This window comes from Ammospiza nelsoni, chromosome 1 (assembly GCF_027579445.1).
Source record: "Ammospiza nelsoni isolate bAmmNel1 chromosome 1, bAmmNel1.pri, whole genome shotgun sequence".
Classification (NCBI taxonomy): Eukaryota; Metazoa; Chordata; class Aves; order Passeriformes; family Passerellidae; genus Ammospiza; species Ammospiza nelsoni.
This window is the reverse complement of record NC_080633.1, coordinates 54,951,233-54,968,869: the sequence shown is the minus strand read 5'-3', so window position 1 is coordinate 54,968,869 and position 17,637 is coordinate 54,951,233. Positions and strand designations below refer to the sequence as shown.

Sequence of the window (17,637 nt, the reverse complement as noted above, 5' to 3'; positions counted from 1 at the left end):
TAGTCTGAATGCAGAAGCCAGATCTCAGGATTCCCAGAAAAGTTAAAGTGCTTTAATCAGAGCAATATTTTACATATTACTGAGTAATTTTTCTAATGATAGCATTTAGCAAGACTTTTCCTGTTCGTTCAGGAAAAAAATCCTGAAAAAAACAACAAGAATGAAACAGAAATACCCTTGCAAAGCCTATAACCCAGCTTCATTTTTAAGTTCTCTGTTGCAAGAGACCTATTCCTAAAAGACTGCAGTACCTGGCTTGTAACAATATTGATTCTTCTCATAAGTAGTGTATCTAGTTTGCTGGAAAACTGAAAGTACTGGGATACTTCAACAGTTTTCCTGTATTGTCACGCTTTGTGACACTATAGCAAAAAGCTGTATCTGTGCACATCCTTATAGAAAAATCCCGTTGAACTCTTGGCTTTCAAAATTCCTGAGATGCAGGAATAAAAGGTAACAGAAACAGGCTACAGACAAAGAGGAAATGCTTGCCAATTTTCCAAATATCTGTGTAATTCTAAGTTGTCAAAAACATTTTAAAAAGACTTATTGTTTTCATTCACACTGTTAAAATACAAGCTTCATCTTAAGAGCCTCTTGAGCCATAGCAACAGTCCTCCGAGGAAAAGAAACATAGCACAAGTCAATCTAAAAATATAGCCAAATAATAAAGATAGATCCCTCAACAATAACTGTTAAGGAGATACTACTGGCTGTGAAAAATTATATATTCAGAAAATAGCTACTATGTTTTACATACTAGTAGTTGACAAATAATTAACTCACATTTTCAGCTGCACTTCAGAATGCCTCAATATTCTAATATGTTTTACAGTATGTATAAAAGAGAAGAAAACTCATAAAACACAAAAGCAATTGTTTAAATCATTAAAGGATCATATGAAGCTTATTTCTTTTAAGAATAAAATAGAAATTATTTTAGAAATTTCTTTACTTTGCATTGGCTATTAGGATATGTCTTTATCTGTATCATCTATTAAGACATGTCTTTATCCTTATCATCCCTCTGGTACATCAAAATCTCTAGCACGTGCAGTTCCTCTCTTTTTAACATACTGAATCAGGGAAGGGGGACAGGGAAGTGTTAGTATGACACTCCCCAAAAGTAAAGTCTGAGCAAACAAAAACCACAATATTTACTTTCTTCTCCACTGCATTAACATGTCTTCCACAGCCAAATATATGCTAATTTCCTGGCATGATCAAGTTGATCTTTGCTGACATGGCTGTACAAATAAGCACTGTATATGCCAACTTCCTTTCTGAATAAAGAAAAGTTAGGATTCCATTTTGATTGCAGTTCTTAATACTTTTCATTATTAAATGTGAGTGAGCATTTTTCTAGTAGCTTATGTAAACATCTCATATAACAAATCACTGCATCTTGAATTCTCACCTCATTTCCTCATTGAGAAAATGTGTTTACCACTGAAAAATACTTGATACAAACAAGAAGGGAATTGATTCTGAGAGATCTGCTGTTAATTGAACCATGTGAACTACTTGTTTTAACATTGAGAAAATGCAGATTTCTCAATACAGGTTAATGGTAAGTTTTGTTTATGTCACTGATGCCTTGCAGTGCAACTAGATTTGGCATCACTTCTACACAGAAATATACTGATGCACTATAAGGACAGATAAATATATAAAACTGAGCAGAAGTGCTATCTCAGCCACAAAGTCACATAATACCTTTTCATGCACTGTCATGCAGCTGGCTGCATCCTTCTGGAGAATTTCCGTCACTCCATTAGAAAGCCGTTCATACTTGAGCTTAGGTTCTTCTTCACTCTCATCTTCCTAAATTTTTAGGAGTATAAGAAAAGGGAGCAAGAGAGAAAAAACAACAAAAATACTTAGAAGTTTATTTTAGATAAAAAACAAATTAAAAGATACCCCAAAACTATCACACAGCAACAGGCGAAGATGGATCACTGCGATCTCTTCACAACAGCCATTACAATCAAAAGCCAAACTTTCACAGTTTAATCATCTGAAGGGGTTTGGGCTGTGCTTTTTTGTTACTGGTTTTTCTTTTTACTCCAAAGTTCTGAGTGCAAAGTCTGTATAGCAGCATGTCAATTTAGCTGTAGGAGGCACTTACTTGATATCTAAAAAGCAGGAAAAAATGTGCATGTGTACTTTGTTACACAAAGTTAGTAATTTGCAATTTAGAAGTAAAATACAAGAAGGATGAATATGATAATGAAGGAGGATGATAAAATAAAGTGTGCCACTGTAGCCACAATGAACTGAAAGCTGAAGCATGCACATTACAAGAAACTTCATGACCTTTACAAGATGCTGCACCTCTGTAGGAAGGATAGAGGCAAAATGCTGTGAACAAAAATAAAAAGAATCCACTAGGAATAAGTTAATTGTATAAAATCCACCAATGGGCTTATGGTAAAAAAAAAATACTATAAATATGTTTTCTGGGAAGAGAACCTGGACACATTATACTCCTATCACCTTTATCTTCTGCATGTTAGGATCTTTTTCTGGTAAATACTGAAGCGTTCCGCTCTTTTCATGCATGTTAGGTATTATCACCCAGTCACTACTTAAATGCAAGGAAGGACCATGGGGGAAAGAGTGAAGAGAAAGGAATCCAAGCTAAAAAAAAAAAAAAAACAAACAAAAAAAACCAAAAAAAAACCCCAAGCAGTAAATTTATTGCTCAAAGAAGACCCAACATGCTTATCACTTAGGAAAATAAAATCCTAGTTGAAAAATAGCTCTTTGGTCATAGGCATCTATCTGTAACAGCTGGCGTAGAGAGGTACAATGCCAGAGAGATTCCACAGGCTTCAGTAAGTCTCAGTCAATCTTATACATGCACAGACATACACAAACCCTTACATATCCCTTGGTCCTCACTGGGAAACACATACCTGCAATAATATTCTCCTACACTTGCTATTGACTATAATGAATACATCAACACTGAGTATGTGTGGGAGCAACGGGGGACAGGACGGTCAGGACGGACAGAGAAGAGAGATCCTTGAAGCCAGGTTGTGGAACTTGGGGTTGCTTGCCAAGGGCCTGGGTGCAGGGCCCTGCTGGGAGCTGCCAGCCACAGCTTGGAGCAGGCCCGAGAGAGGGAGAAGGTAAAGAGCGAGGTTCTTGCTACCATACATTAACTCTTCTTCTGTGTTGAATATTCTAATTCTCACTAACCAATCTAATACAAGATGCAAATCCTATAGCATTTATACATAGCCTACAAGAATCATTATATTACCATACTGTGTTACATTTTAAACCCTAAATCTACTCTTTGGACCCCTTCTGCCAAGCTAGTAGGGTCTGCTCTGAGCCCTCTGAGCCTTGGACCTGTCTGCAAGCAGAGGGTCTTGTTTCATCAAAAGAGGATTACCTCCAGTCCGGCCACACCATTGTTTTCCAGTTGTTCAGTAACTAAGGTATCTCAAAGCTTGCTTTCATTTCAATCTCGCTTATAGTTTCTATATTCCCAAAATCTTTTGCCAGGCAATCATATTTATAAGGTTTTCCTGTTTCATCTTCCCCAACAAGTATGTTTTCCATATAAAACATCTTTCATTCTTAATCAACCAGAATATACCAGTGCAGTGGTCTAGTTAAAGAAGTGCCTTGACTTCCCACCAACCACTGCCTTCCAGTTCCTAAAAACGCACAGTATCAGCCTATAGCAGAACTGCATTTGTGCAGCACTTTCTTGTAGATACGATGCAAAAAATAAATTTGGAAGAGAGACATGTTAACAGGTTAAAAAACCACATTTTTTAAAATTGCTTTTGCAGTACTAAAGCCACTCTTTTCCAAATTAAATAGTACGGCCATTTACTATGTGTGCTGCCATCATATATGGTAACATGTACATAACCTCATACAAAACACAAAAAAGCCATATACACCTATGGAGACACCCAATACCTAGTCCCTTGCTTATAGAAATATGCTGCAAAGAGAGTGTTTTAAAATGTTACATGAGAGTTTTATGACAGAATACAAATGAGATTAATACAGGGATGTCAGCAGTGCATGACGTAGGAGTATGAAGTGGGATGTCAAAATGTCCACTAAGAAACAATTTTATTCAGTAAATCTAACACTGAACAAAGTTGTTACTAGACAGAATGACAATGTCAAATTACAGGTCTGTATATAAATCAGTCAAATTCCTCATGCCTACAGATCGTTAATAAATGGCTACAAGGTAGAGGGAGGAGGTAAAGTCAAAGTAAAAAGCATACATTTGATGGAAGGAGAGTGTAAGTAAGTATGTGTCCATTATAACAATTAACACATTACTGTATTTTATACATTGCTTACAAAGATTATACTTGAAATGCATGGGCGATCATTGAATAAATCCATAAAAGTAAAAATTGAATGCCAGTCATCTAGTTTTTATAAGATCCCACATGTTGCTGGGGCCAGGACATCCAATGCGCAACCAACATGAAAAGTTAATTCTAGTCTCTGGAGTAGTTTGCATAAAATCATTCATCCATGGACCATTAAATAAAGTTACTCTAAATAAGTTTTACCTGTCTTATTTATGAGTGAAAACTAAGTAATTTTTTCTGCACATGCATATACAAAAAATATATACTTTCAAAAGTCAGTGCACCAAAGCATTCTGCCAGCATTCTGCCATGGCTTCAAAGTAAGTTAATAAAATGAAAACTCCAAATATTAGGCATGATGATGTACCTATTTCACGCTTTCTTGACAGGTATCTTGTATGTTAAATAAAAGTCAAGCTAAAAGGTGAATTGAAATGAGGTTGGAGCACTTTGCTGTAAACAATATGAAATAAAAAGGTGATTTTCAAAAATTCAAGATTACTGCTTCAGACACTGATATATTAAATGAATTTGATGATCTCTTATTTAGAGTATCAGGGTTTAATAATTTTAAAGGTATTTTTCTACTAGGAAAAGCTTTTATGCAGTTTGAACTTCTAAAGTAAACACAAGCCGATGTTAATAAAAGCAAATCAATAATTTTTGTTAAATTTTAATAATCTTGAAAACCCACAAATTAAACCATGAGCAGCCTGAGTTGAGATGTCAGTTAGCTGTGTTTCTATGACAACCTAGAGGAATAGTACAAGTCCTGACTTGCAGTAAAGCTAAGATACAAACAGAGTGAAATTTACCCCATACAAGAGAACTCACAGCTTTCCTTTTTTAAGGGAAAAAATAATTTAAAACTCAATTGCTGAATTTACACGTATTTTTACTAACTGTATGACACTTTTAATTAAACCCTCCTAGAGGATTCTAAAAATTTGAAAATAAATTTTGTAACACTGCTTTTCGTACCAACACTTAATACTACTTCAATATTTAACGCCTAAAATTATCTGAAATAACAATACTAAATTTTTATATTCTTGACAAATGTTTTAAGAGAAAAATAAATATTTACTGCACAAAATGTGTAAAGCAATTTTGTAAAGCACACATGGCAGCCTTAAATTCTGAAAGGCAAGGAGACCCACAGAGCTGTCAGGAGGAAGGTGATGTGATAAAATAAATAATGAGCATTTTTCAACAACAGGAATGCTAACTTGAAACTCATACTCCATTTGATTTTTCACTTGCCTTTTAAAGCTAAGGCTAGCGGGCATATCGCTAAAATATGCTGTAAAGAACAGGCATCCATAAACATTTCTCACTGAAAGCACATTTCCAACTGAATTAAATACTCTGATTAGTATCCCTAAGACTAATACAAACTCCTTCATACTGAGAGCTCTTCCAGTTGTCATTGCTGAACACTCCTGAACCGAAAACAAATTCCTTCTCATTCACCCAGTACCTATGGAATATCAACTCTTCTTCTGGAACGGATTTACAAAACTAACAAAAGCTACACATGTGCAACAAGCTCTCTCAACAGGCCACTACCACTGCAAGGGACTCTCGCCAGCCTTTCCGAACTCAGGTTCACAACCTTCTTCAGATATTCGGCCCCATATTTCCTAGCTTTGCCGACAGGAACTGCTCTGCTGGAACCATGAGTAGGAAAAAAGAAAAAAAATCTGAAATCAGTCCCTGTGAAGAAAATTTCCAGAAGGAACCTGTGGGCAGTTCCCAGAGTTATTTCATTAGCCCACATTTGCTCCTGGAGCAGAGGATCTGCCTACAGGACAGACTGTCACACGAACATTGTTCTATTGATTACAGACACTCAAATTATGTTACAAGTACTGATAGCCAAAGTGTCATCCTTACCACACAATTTGCCCTCAAAGTTTTTCAAAGCCTTTATGGAAATAAACATTGCATACATTATAAGGCAAGTGTCCTTCCCCTTTGCTGCACATCTTCTGTCCGGTCTCAGATAAAATTGCTATCACTCTAAATGTCCATTCCAGCCTTGTTTATGCCTGCAAGTTTTGATCCTGCAAAGCATTGAAACTCCAATACAAAGACAGCTGAAATCACTGAAGCAACTTCAAAAAGGACACACTTACACCCTACTCCAACAAAGACCTAGTGTCATAGGCCTTCTTAAAAGGCTATGTCTGAAAAAGAAAAAAAGACAAGATAAACAAAAACTCTACAGTTAATTTTCTTCTTTTACATGCTTTCTTTCAAGTTTCCATTGATTTCAGAGATTATAAGAAAAATGGTGAATTACTTAATTTCTTCCTGGCCAGGACAGAGTTCATTTTTGCAGTAACCAGGGGAGGCATGGCTAGGACAGAGAGGCTATCCTACACCACTTATGCCATTGCCAAGTGTGGAGAGGACTCACACTGAGGAGAAGGAACCCCTTCTCTGAGGAGAAAGGGTTCCTTCTGGTTGATCAGAGGATGGGTTGGGTAACGCTGGTTCCAACCCAGAGCAGCAGGTGTGAGTATTTTCACATGTGAATCACTCTCTCTCTTTTGTACACTTTAGTTATTAGCACTGTGCTGTTACTGTTCATTTTCTTATCTCATTGTTGTTTCCAGGAAACTGTTCCTATCTCAACCCATCATCTTTCCCTTTTGTGTCCCCTACTCTCCAGCCCACCCCAGGGGAAGGGGAGGAGGGGAGCAAGCAAGAAGCATGTGGTTTGTAAGAGTCTCAGTGAGAGCACTAAAGCAAGGAGTACTATTCCTAAATTGCAACACCCTCTAGCTTTCTGGGTCATTTAAATGCTCTGCCTCCGTGTGTCTGAACATTTAATGTTTAGGACACATTATAAAGTCTTATTAAAAAAAAAAACAAAACAAAACAAAACCAAACAAAAAACCTCACTCTGCTGCAGAAAGTGCAACCCCAATACTACTGCAAAAAGGTGAGAAGAGACTACTACTTGGAAATTTGTGGGAGTAACGTTTCTTGACATTTAATACAGGTCAGGCCTTGAGAAACCATATCAGCACTTTATTTATTTAAATAGTCATCACTATCACACAGAAGAAAAAAATTAAACCAGCTAATTAGAGCTCCAGAATTACTATTTTACACACTATATGAAAATCTCCAGTAGAACCAAAGAAAACAACTCAAATTATTTTTGAATTAAAATAAAACCTCATAGAACATTTTAAGTTATGCAAAAATGAATACAAAAAGTATTTTAAGTTATACAAAAATGAACACCTCCTTAGTGCTCCACTGGGGGCATCTCCACTTCTCACAGAAATTCAATGACAAATATAAAAAGAAATAGAAACCAACATAAAAAGACCTCAAACGCCAAAATGAAGTCTCCAGGGATAGTTCCTTATTTCTCTTGGATATGTGCAGAAGCTCAAAGAGCAGCAAAATACCCAGCAGAACACAGTTGCCAACATAATTTATTACTTTCCTTGGTTTTGACATCTTGACTTGATCCAAGGTATAACCACCTCCAAATCCTAATTTTTTTAATAGAAATTATGTCTTAATCAGGGCATTGACTGATTGTCTCAGCTTTAGTTTTGAGGGCCTGTGAGGTTGGCTGGAAATGGTCTTTCATCTGTAAATGCGCTATTTGACATGGGCGCAAAGAGTACTTAGCCAAGTGTCTGGTGTGTGGCTGAGAAGTAGAATGGATGACTTCTAACCAGACTGCTATGAAAGGAACATCATCAGTGAGGTTTTACACCAACATCTGACCCCCTGGCTCTCTGCAAACCCTTTTCATCACCAGAATGGCTGGGAAGGGCAGGATTGCACCCAGGATGGCTGTGCAAACCTTACTTTGGACAAGGGAGCCCAACAAGAACCTTACAAACTTAAGGTTAACTGCCACAAGATTTCCATGACAAGACAAGTACTACCCAACAAAATATATAGATAAAGCTTTTTATTTAAACCTTCACAGCATTTCTATATCTGGGAGCTGCACCAAATGGGTCATAATGCCTCCTTTGGCCCAATAAAGAAATTGTGACTATTTTCAGCCTCAGACCTTTGCTAGGACCCAACTAATCTCCATTCATTCAAGGTAAAGAGATAGGGATTTACAGATTAATCTGATTTTACATTTGCTGAATCCCACTCCCCAAAATCTACAGGGAAAATATCTAACACTAAGTCCCTCAGACAAGCAGGTTCACTTATGTGTCATCTCTAGTTTTCTCTACCCACATTATATTCAGGCTAAATGTGGCTCAGACCATCTGGTAATCCAGACAATCAGACAGAAGCCTCTATATTCTCAATATCACCCCGTGAATATCCATGTGCATAATTTTTCACTTCCTTCTTTATCATATTTCACACCAAAACATTTTCTAGTAGCTGTATGCTAAAAAAACTAAGACTTGCCATACTTTTCTTGTATCTAGTGACAGTAATTGACAAACCATACAGTTTCTTCACCCTGGAAATAATGATTCAGTTTAGACACCCTTGGTCAGCTAGGACAATGAGCAAATTCTTCAACTTTGCTGATTTGGACAACAAGGCAAGATGCAGGCAGAGCAACTCTCCATTACAGCTCTGTAGGATGGGGTCTGCTGACAGGGTTACTCTCAGTTTTGGGACACAAATGAAAAAGGAAAATAGTGACTCTGCCCCACCACAATATTATGAAGGTTAAAGGACTGAAGGACTGCCTTCACAGTACCAGTCAATCCAACCGCCTATAATCCAATTATACAAAAAACATAAAGGGCCTGGCTCCCACTCTAACACTTAAACTCCACTTTTAAGACTGCAGAGTCTTGAAGGCTCACAAGTCTTCCCCAAGCCCCCTCTTACAACTCTCCTCTGCTCCATCCCCTTGTAATCCTCAGATGGATCTTTGCTGATACCCTAACTTCCCTCAAACACTTTACCAAGCCCTCTCAGCCTAAACTACAAGTCCAATTTCAACACTTTTCAGTGTGCCTGCCAAGAACCCCATCTTCTTCCTCTCCAAAACTACCACGTCCTCAGTCAGAAGCTCACTTCCAGCCAGGCAACCCTCATGACACAGCTTCCCAATACAGGGTTTTTAATGACTGCTTATAGCCTGACATAAAACAGCTGTTCACAGGACACCAGAATCCAGCATGAACAGCTCACCAAATATACTACAGGTGGTTCTTGCAAAAGGCAGGCCACAGCTCCCATCACAGCAGCAGATCCACAGAGCTCAGAGACATTCAGAGGACAGAGATCAAGACTGACCACTGAGCAAATGGATTTGGCAATGCAGACAATTGCCATCCTGTATTTCCACGACCTCTTTCCATATATTAAAAACACAGACGTTCTTATAATACATGGAAGGAATAAAGGAATTTTATTTACTAATTCGAGATTGACATATGCAAATGAACACACTGCTCATTTGCAATCCAAAGGAATATGGCAAATGAATAAAAATATCTAGGAAAAAAACCTGCTGCAAGTGAAAATATCACATGGGAGCAACACATGACTTAACACATGCAGGAGGGCTAATAAAAGTAGAAAATATTAAGCAGCAAATTGTAACAAATTGCTAACATCTGTTGATGAATTTAAGGAAATGACATCATCATGTCACAACACAGTTGAGAGATCCCTTTGACTTCCGCCCCTGACCATGCCAAAGTCCCTGCACTATCTGGTAAAACCAATTAATAGGTTATTTTGTTTCTTTTTTTAAGAACACGAGGATGAAGAAAAACTCCTAATCTTTACCTACTAAATGCTTACCCTGCTCACACCGTTAAGTACAATAACAACTGGATTACACCTGTGATGAGGTAAATTTGCTTTCTCCCCCTCTTCCTCGTTATATTCCTATTTCACAGTCACAAAACAGTTGGTCTTTATAAATCCTACTATTGCCTTATGACTGCAGCATCAGAATATAACTTGTACTTTAAAGATGAGGAGTAGAAGTTCTGAACTCTACACATTAAATTGGTGTATTATCAGAAGGAACCCAGGAATATTTCTGGACATTTGTCCACTTCCTTCTACCTTTAAAGCAAACATGTTCAACTTCAAGTAATCTGACCCACTATTAACTGCATTATGTGTGCATACCAGTAGAGTCTTGTATTTCCTCAGCATCACTGGGAAAAATCTATTTGAAGATGATGACCAATTCTGGTCAGAATAGAGGTAGGATAAAGGTTTTTCTTTGGAAAGTTTTCGAAGTCAAAATTGTCAAAAGATGCAAATTACTGAGGTGAGCAATGAGGATGTAACACTATCATTGTACAGGAGACAGCTATTTACTCAAAGTTCTTCCATTGTAATGTCAGGCTTCTTTGGTGTTTGCCTCTGATGCTGCCACTTTTGAAAGAAACTGCACACAAGACAACCTGTTGCCTGCCATTCTGACATGGAAGTCAGGAAAAAACCCTAGCCCAAATCCTGTTTCTTCTCACACCAACTGGAACCCATGTTATAGTCTAGAAATAATTTAAATAATCATTAATTCTGAAAACATAGCTGGAAATTCACAACAAATATTTTTTTTTAATTTTCATTGTTGCAAAACCTCTAGAAGATTGTTACTCTTTACAATCAAGAAATACATGAAGTATAATTTAGAATTTAATTTGGTCCTTAAAAAGATAGCACCTGATTTTGCAATAACTGATTTTTGGTGAAGAGGGAAAAAGTCAGCCGTGGAAGTGATTCTCCGTGAGGAGCTGTTAGTGGCTTCCTCCAAGCCTGGCAAAACCAATCATTGGCTAGCTTGGAAAACTGGCACTCTGCTAAGCTGATTAGAAAGGCTGGAAATGCCTCTATAATAACACATTCAAGAATGAAGAAAATGCAGGAAGCTCTCTTGCTCTCTGCTCTGTACAATTGAGTAGGGGGCCAGCTGGGGCCCTGTCACAGACATCTTTTATGAAAAATCCTTTCCTTAGGATTTTTCCTCCTGAGAAGCTGAGAGGCATCAGGAACAAAATGTAAACAATGGTTATCTGCTGCTGTGGAATGCAACAGGTGGATCTGTGATTGGCCCATGTTGGTTGTTTCTAATTAATGGCGAATCACAGTGAGCTGGCTCGGACAGAGAGCCCGAGCCACAAGCCTTTGATATCATTCCTTCCTATTCTATTCTTAGCTAGCCTTCTGATGAAATCCTTTCTTCTATTCTTTTAGTATAGTTTTAATATATCATAAAATAATAAATCAAGCCTTCTGAAACATGGAGTCAGATCCTCGTCTCTTCCCTCATCCTAAGACCCCTGTGAACACTATCACAGGGCCCCTTTCCCAGAGGGGGCTGCTGCACCCCGGCTGGCTGCAGCTCTCTCAACATGGCTTGTAATGGACTTTATTTACTTGGACACTTTTAACCAGCCATGGTGCAGACAGAAAGACAAAAGCAGTGGCAGCAGCCTTTCTTTTTTTGGTGTCCTGAATGAGGAAAAGGCGCGGAGTGGAGCTGGCAGTCGCCACGGCTTGCACAGTGCCGGCAGAGCCCATGTCACCAACTGAGAGAGAGGCACAGTGACCAATTTCCTGACTGCAGAGGCTGGACAAGATTAACCTTTCAGCACTGCAGAATTCTACAAAAACTGTTTCAATTGGTAGAACTTGAGAACAAATGAACCCGCTGTGCTGGTTTTGCATTGGAGGCATTCACAGAAGTGCCTCAACAGTTTCCTAAGAAAAGCTGCTTGCAGTTTCCTCCGTGTCTGACAAAAACCCAATCAGTAATTAGTTTTAAGAACTGACAATCTGTTAAACCACTGAGTAAGCTAAATGCGCCTCTGTGAATACACATGTTAAAGACAAAACCTCCCAAGACGTTTACTTTTGCTTCTGGCTTGAGCAGGAAACAAGGCCAGCCTGGCCTCCATCTCAGCTGGGCCGGGCTGGGTGGGCTCTGCCACGGGGCCAGGCCCCATCAGGTGCTGGGCAGGGGGAGGGCAGGGGAGGCCATCGGCCCCTGGCGGGCTGCAGCTGAGCCTCGGCCTGGCTGCGGAGATCCCAGCCGCTCCCCCAGCCCATCCCAGCCCAGCCATGGCTCTGGCCGCTCCCCCAGCCCATCACAGCTCAGCCATGGCTCTGGCCGCTCCCCCAGCCCAGCCCATCCTAGCCACGGCTCTGGCCGCTCCCCCAGCCCAGCCCAGCCCAGCCATGGCTCTGGCCGCAAGCTACCGACCCTGGCTGGGCTCACATGACCATCTGCAGGCCCCACGCAAGCCCCCAGTTCTTTCAGTGCACAGGTAAGACTTGCAGACCTTCAATCCTCCCTCAAGTGAGAAAAAAGGACAGAGTGAGAACACATAGCAGAACAACATGAAGACACCAAGGTCAGTGAAGAAAGAGTCAAGTCCCAGATTGGAGGGATGAAAAAATGCCTTGCTCTTGAGGCTGAAATACTCTTGTAAAGCTACAGAGAAGAATGTAATTGAACCATCAGACTCTTTTTCCCTGTAACTCATTGCAAGTATGGAGCGATTAAGTGCTCAAATTGTAGATATGAGCAAAAGCCTCTATGCTAAAGTAAGCAAATGTTGAAGTAGCTGTGATCCCACAAGAAGTTTGAACAGAGAGAGAAAAAAAGTGATGAAGATGTCTGCCCCAGGGAAAGAAGATCTCTGTTCTCAGAGATGATCTCAAAGACAGATAAAGAGAACCTTTTCTCTTGAACAGCTCATCCTTAAAATAGTACCTCATAAGCTGACATGGCCCATAAACTTAGCTGTTGGGAAGGCTGTGAAAAATGGGAGGGACTTCATGATTGCAGATTTCAGCACGGCTATTTGTGGAAATTAAAAGCCACAAGAGAACTGTTTTCTTGTAGAAAAGTCTCCGTAAATTAACAAGAGGGACTTCTCTCCCTAAGTGACCTAAAGAAAGACTATTCTAGAAGTGATAAACTGACTGAATTGTTTCTGTATGTTGTTAGTGAGAAACAAAAGATTGTAGGGGGGAGGAGAAGTGTTCTAAAAGTTTTATTCTGATTCTTATTATTCTTTCTTTCCATTACTGTTAATAAAGTTTTCTTTATACCCTTTCCAAGTTTCGAGCCTACTTTGCCTTCCTCCTAATCCTATCTCAGAACAAGAAATAAGTAAGTATATTCTAGTGAGTGCACTGGTATTTAACCAGTGCTAAAACCCACCACACCGACAAACACCAATTCTCTCCTGAGTCAGAGAAAAGGGAAAAGTGAAGACACATGAGAAAAGCATGAGAACACTAAGGTAGGTGAAAAAGAGGGAGGGAGGGAGAGGAGGAGGTGCTCCAAGTGTCAGAGCTAAAATTCTTCTGAAAGCTATGGTGAGGACAATAATACAAGTTTCCCTGTAATTCATGAAGTGCATGGGGGGGAAAGGTGTTCTGAAAGTTTATTTTAGTTCTCATTATCCTCTTTTAATTCTGTTAACGAATTTTTCTTCCTTTATACCTTTTAGAGTTTTAAGCCTGTTTTGCCCTTAAAGTGTTTTCTCCTAATCCTTATCTCACCCCTTGAGTTTTCTTTCCCCTCCCTCTGCTTAACTATAGCAGAAAAAAATTAATAAATGATTTTCATAGGTGCACTGGCGTTTGGCGAGCATCAACCCATCACACACCTCAAACTCATTTATTAAAGCTCCTCAAGTAGATGTCCCCATATTTGTTTTTTAAAAAGAAAAAACAAATGTTCTGTGTTCTAAAGTGATGCAAACACAGCTTCCCTGATTGGCCATTTCTAGGTCTTACCTGGCCTTCTTTCAGAAGAAAAAAAAATCCAGAACCAAACAGAAGAAAGCACTCCATCCCCCACTATTTTGGATGATATATCCACCTCTGCTGAAGAATCAAGTGCCACAGAACAAACAAGGACAATTATTGTAACAGGCTGTGTAACTGTTATGAAGCGCAGCTTCATCATTACCATTTCTCCATCCCTAGGATATGGTTTCCAGACTTCAGCTCCTACCTCAGTGATAAAGGGACTATCTATGCTATTTTCAGAATTAGGATCCTAACTCAATTTCTATCAATGCAATGAAATCTCTAACATTAACAGAATACCAAGAAAAACTCAGACCAAGGCCTTTAACCCGGCTGCTTGACAATACCAAAACTGGAATACGGTTTTAGTGCAAGTTGTTGCTTTATTTACTGTGCTGAATTTAAATCCTAAGCACTTTACCAGACCCTCTGGAAGCTCACTGAGAGAACACAAATCTCTTTTCCTCCATTACTTTCATTAAAAAAAATTGTTCCTAAAGGAAAATTTTAACAAAGCAGAAAAAAAAAAACAACTGGTTTAAGAATGAGAATAGCAAAGAGCATTTCATCCCGAAGTCACTGGTTCAAAAGCAGATAGAGCAATAGTGAATAAAAGCTAGAAACCCATTACAGTTTTCAACTTGTACAAGAAATCTGCAACTATTGGTACACAAAAAAGGCACGAAGACTGAAATTTCTAAACTATGACAGCATGTTTTGTGACTTATGCTGCTAAAAATATTTTCCCCTAATTCTATGGTTAAAATACAGTAATGGTAGTTCTGTGAAAAACATGAATAACCTCTGATCTCATTCCTTTACAACTGTTCATAAGGCAATCACCAACGCTTTTCCAGTACCTAGCTGTAAAATTGGTATATATGGATTAGGATGGTAAAATTTCACACAGCAACTTTCTGTTCTCACCATGCATTTTCCATAGGGATTTATTTAATACTCTGGGAAAATGCAGATATACACCAGGAGCATGGAATTAAGATTACATGGCTGCCTGTGAATGTCTCAAAATGGGCTGCATTTGCAGTATGAAATGACACAGATGAAAGACAAAACAGGGAGCATTTTATTTCTTCACAAAACTGTTGTGACATACAGAATATTAGACTATTTTTGCACAAGACCAATTGAAGATTTACTCCTACAGATTTGAAGGAGCTGGGCATCAGCCAAGTTTCAAAGCGTAAGTAACACAGAGATGACATACTTGCCCATGACAAATCCTCATAAAATGGCATGTTTAAAAAAAATAGTAGTAGAAAGTCAATATAATATAATTTGGTTTCATTTGAACTACCTCAGTTTATTTTGCTGATGGTTTTGTGCATGAAAAAGAACACTTGAAACTTCCAAATCCACTTCAGTGTTCAAAAACACAGGATACATCCATCCACACCAAGTGCGCTTTATAGAGGCAGTACAGGATAGGCTGTTTCATCTTCCATGTCCAAATCCAATTCCAGCACAGAAAAATCCAAACTCAGTCCAAATATCAATGAAGCTATGGATTTCTACTTTTATTGTCCTTTTGCTGAGTAAGGAACTTGGGCAAACATTTGTTTCCCCTGTGAACACTATTCAAGCAACCCGGTTGCCACCTTGTGATCTACTGCATAGGAAATGCTGACAGTGCGGTTTTGAGAACAGCAGATTTTGAAGCTCACCTACCCACCACTGGGGAAGAGCTGAATTTCACCATTACTTTCTTTTTGCAGCCAGGAGTGTTATTCCATACAGTGAAATACATTTAATGCTTTGGGAAAGCCACGTCTTCATACTCTGCTAACACAGTAGCTTTGCAATTGCTTTTAATGTATGTAAGCACAGCAGCATTTTTACTTTTTATGTATTCCACAACACACAAATAGAACAGGCACTTCTGGTTAATATTAATAGCTCATTAAATGAAGTATTTAATTTTCATTCAAAACCAGAACATCTTAAAAGAATATTGCAATAATTCATTTCTTTCCTGCGAGCCAATCCTCCAATAATATTTATTATAATATTAGTTACTAGTCACTGCAAACTTGTTTTTCAAATTAATGCAGGAAAAGATTCCATTTAAACTTCAATAAATATTTTACTATGTTCACCCTACTGATTCAAACTGATAAATTATTTGCATGATACATTTCCTCATCAATAAGGAGAACTTAGTACTAGGAATTTATGTAACTTTTCCTTCCATTCTCCCCAAAAGGCCAATTTAATTTAAAGCCATACAGAGAGAAGCAATCTCTCTTCAGATGTCCAATATATGAAACAGAATATATTTTTTGAGCATTTTTCTCCCGTTTTACATTTTAAAAAATAATCTTGTGTACAACTATTCAGTAATAAGGAAAAGTGGCATGATTAAAATAATTACTTTGGAAAAGGTCAAACCGTAGACAAAAAAAGGCAACTCAGACTGAAGTACAGTAGCCACATCTACTTTTCAAGCATCCATTTTTCTTGCAATGCTGATGCCCCTTCAAATGCTACAATCCACAGAACAGCTTACCTCTTCCAGCCCAGTGCTCCACACCCCATGTTAAGAGAACGCTGTGATGGAAACACAATATGACAAGGAGCCTTTTTCACCAGATGCTTTATTTACTTGAAATGATTTAATTGCTTTGACCTAATCCAGACCCAATCTACAAGACTAAAACTTGGAGTGCACTGAAAAGAGAAAGAAAATATCAAGGCTTTTTAGTTGCCTTTTTTTAAGGCTTACATTTTCTCCTAGCTGTGTTCCTGCTCTGATCTGTTTTCAAAGCCCTAAAGAATAAACCACCACTAGTCTCAGTGGTAAAAGTGTATCAGAGAGGGATATTTCTAAACCACCAGAAATAGTTGGAGCACTGGATTCACCAGGAATTTCTACAATACCTTTCTTTCTACAAACTCTCATAGAATTTATTAATATAGTGTTTAAATAACTAATCAAGAAACTAAATGAACAAACATGTCCCTCTCCCAGGGTAACAGTGACCAAAACAGCAAAAAAATGTTAAGGGGACAAATAAAAAATGGAAGTGCTGGAATGAAAATATATGCAATACTGATAACTAACACATTGATGTATCTGACAAAAACGCAAGAATACAGATATCAGTGTACTGTCTTTACAAAATACTATTCTAATACCTCTTGGCAGAACATCTGCACCCACATGGCTTTTTTTTTGTAGTTTAATAAGCAAACAATTGCAAAAAAAAATTTCTGCTGTAGTGCAGCATCAAAAAAAGAAACAAAACCACAAACAGTGACTTATGCCTTACATAATCAAGTATCTTTTCTTGGGACATAGCACGCATTTATAATTCCAGGGACATTTGTTCTTGAAAGGGTGCTTCCTGTAAAAAAGTCACATGATGGATCAGCACAATCTGCTAATAATCCCTGTAGTAAATTAGAATGGAGGAGAAAATTTTAAGTCTTTTATTCTTTGCTAATTAGTTGGCAAAACATAACTATCTGTCTGACAGAAAACAGCTCAACTGAGAAAAGATTTTACAGC

The 17,637-nt window shown here is 38.3% G+C and overlaps 1 protein-coding gene across 2 annotated transcripts in view; it reads right to left on the bottom strand.

Annotated features, from left to right (window-relative positions):
• The window catches only part of VPS41 (VPS41 subunit of HOPS complex), a 109,216-nt gene that overhangs the window by 84,132 nt on the left and 7,447 nt on the right, over positions 1-17,637 (bottom strand). Inside the window, exons 1-2 of one of the 2 annotated variants that reach the window (XM_059477756.1) lie at positions 2,317-2,337; positions 1,717-1,824 (exon numbers count right to left, since the gene is read on the bottom strand). In XM_059477756.1, coding sequence (XP_059333739.1) covers positions 1,717-1,734 — 18 coding nt within the window. In that variant the 5' untranslated portion in view covers positions 1,735-1,824; positions 2,317-2,337. Of the gene's footprint in view, positions 1-1,716; positions 1,825-2,316; positions 2,338-17,637 lie in introns of those variants that run through there. The other variant, XM_059477746.1, reaches the window with a different exon arrangement.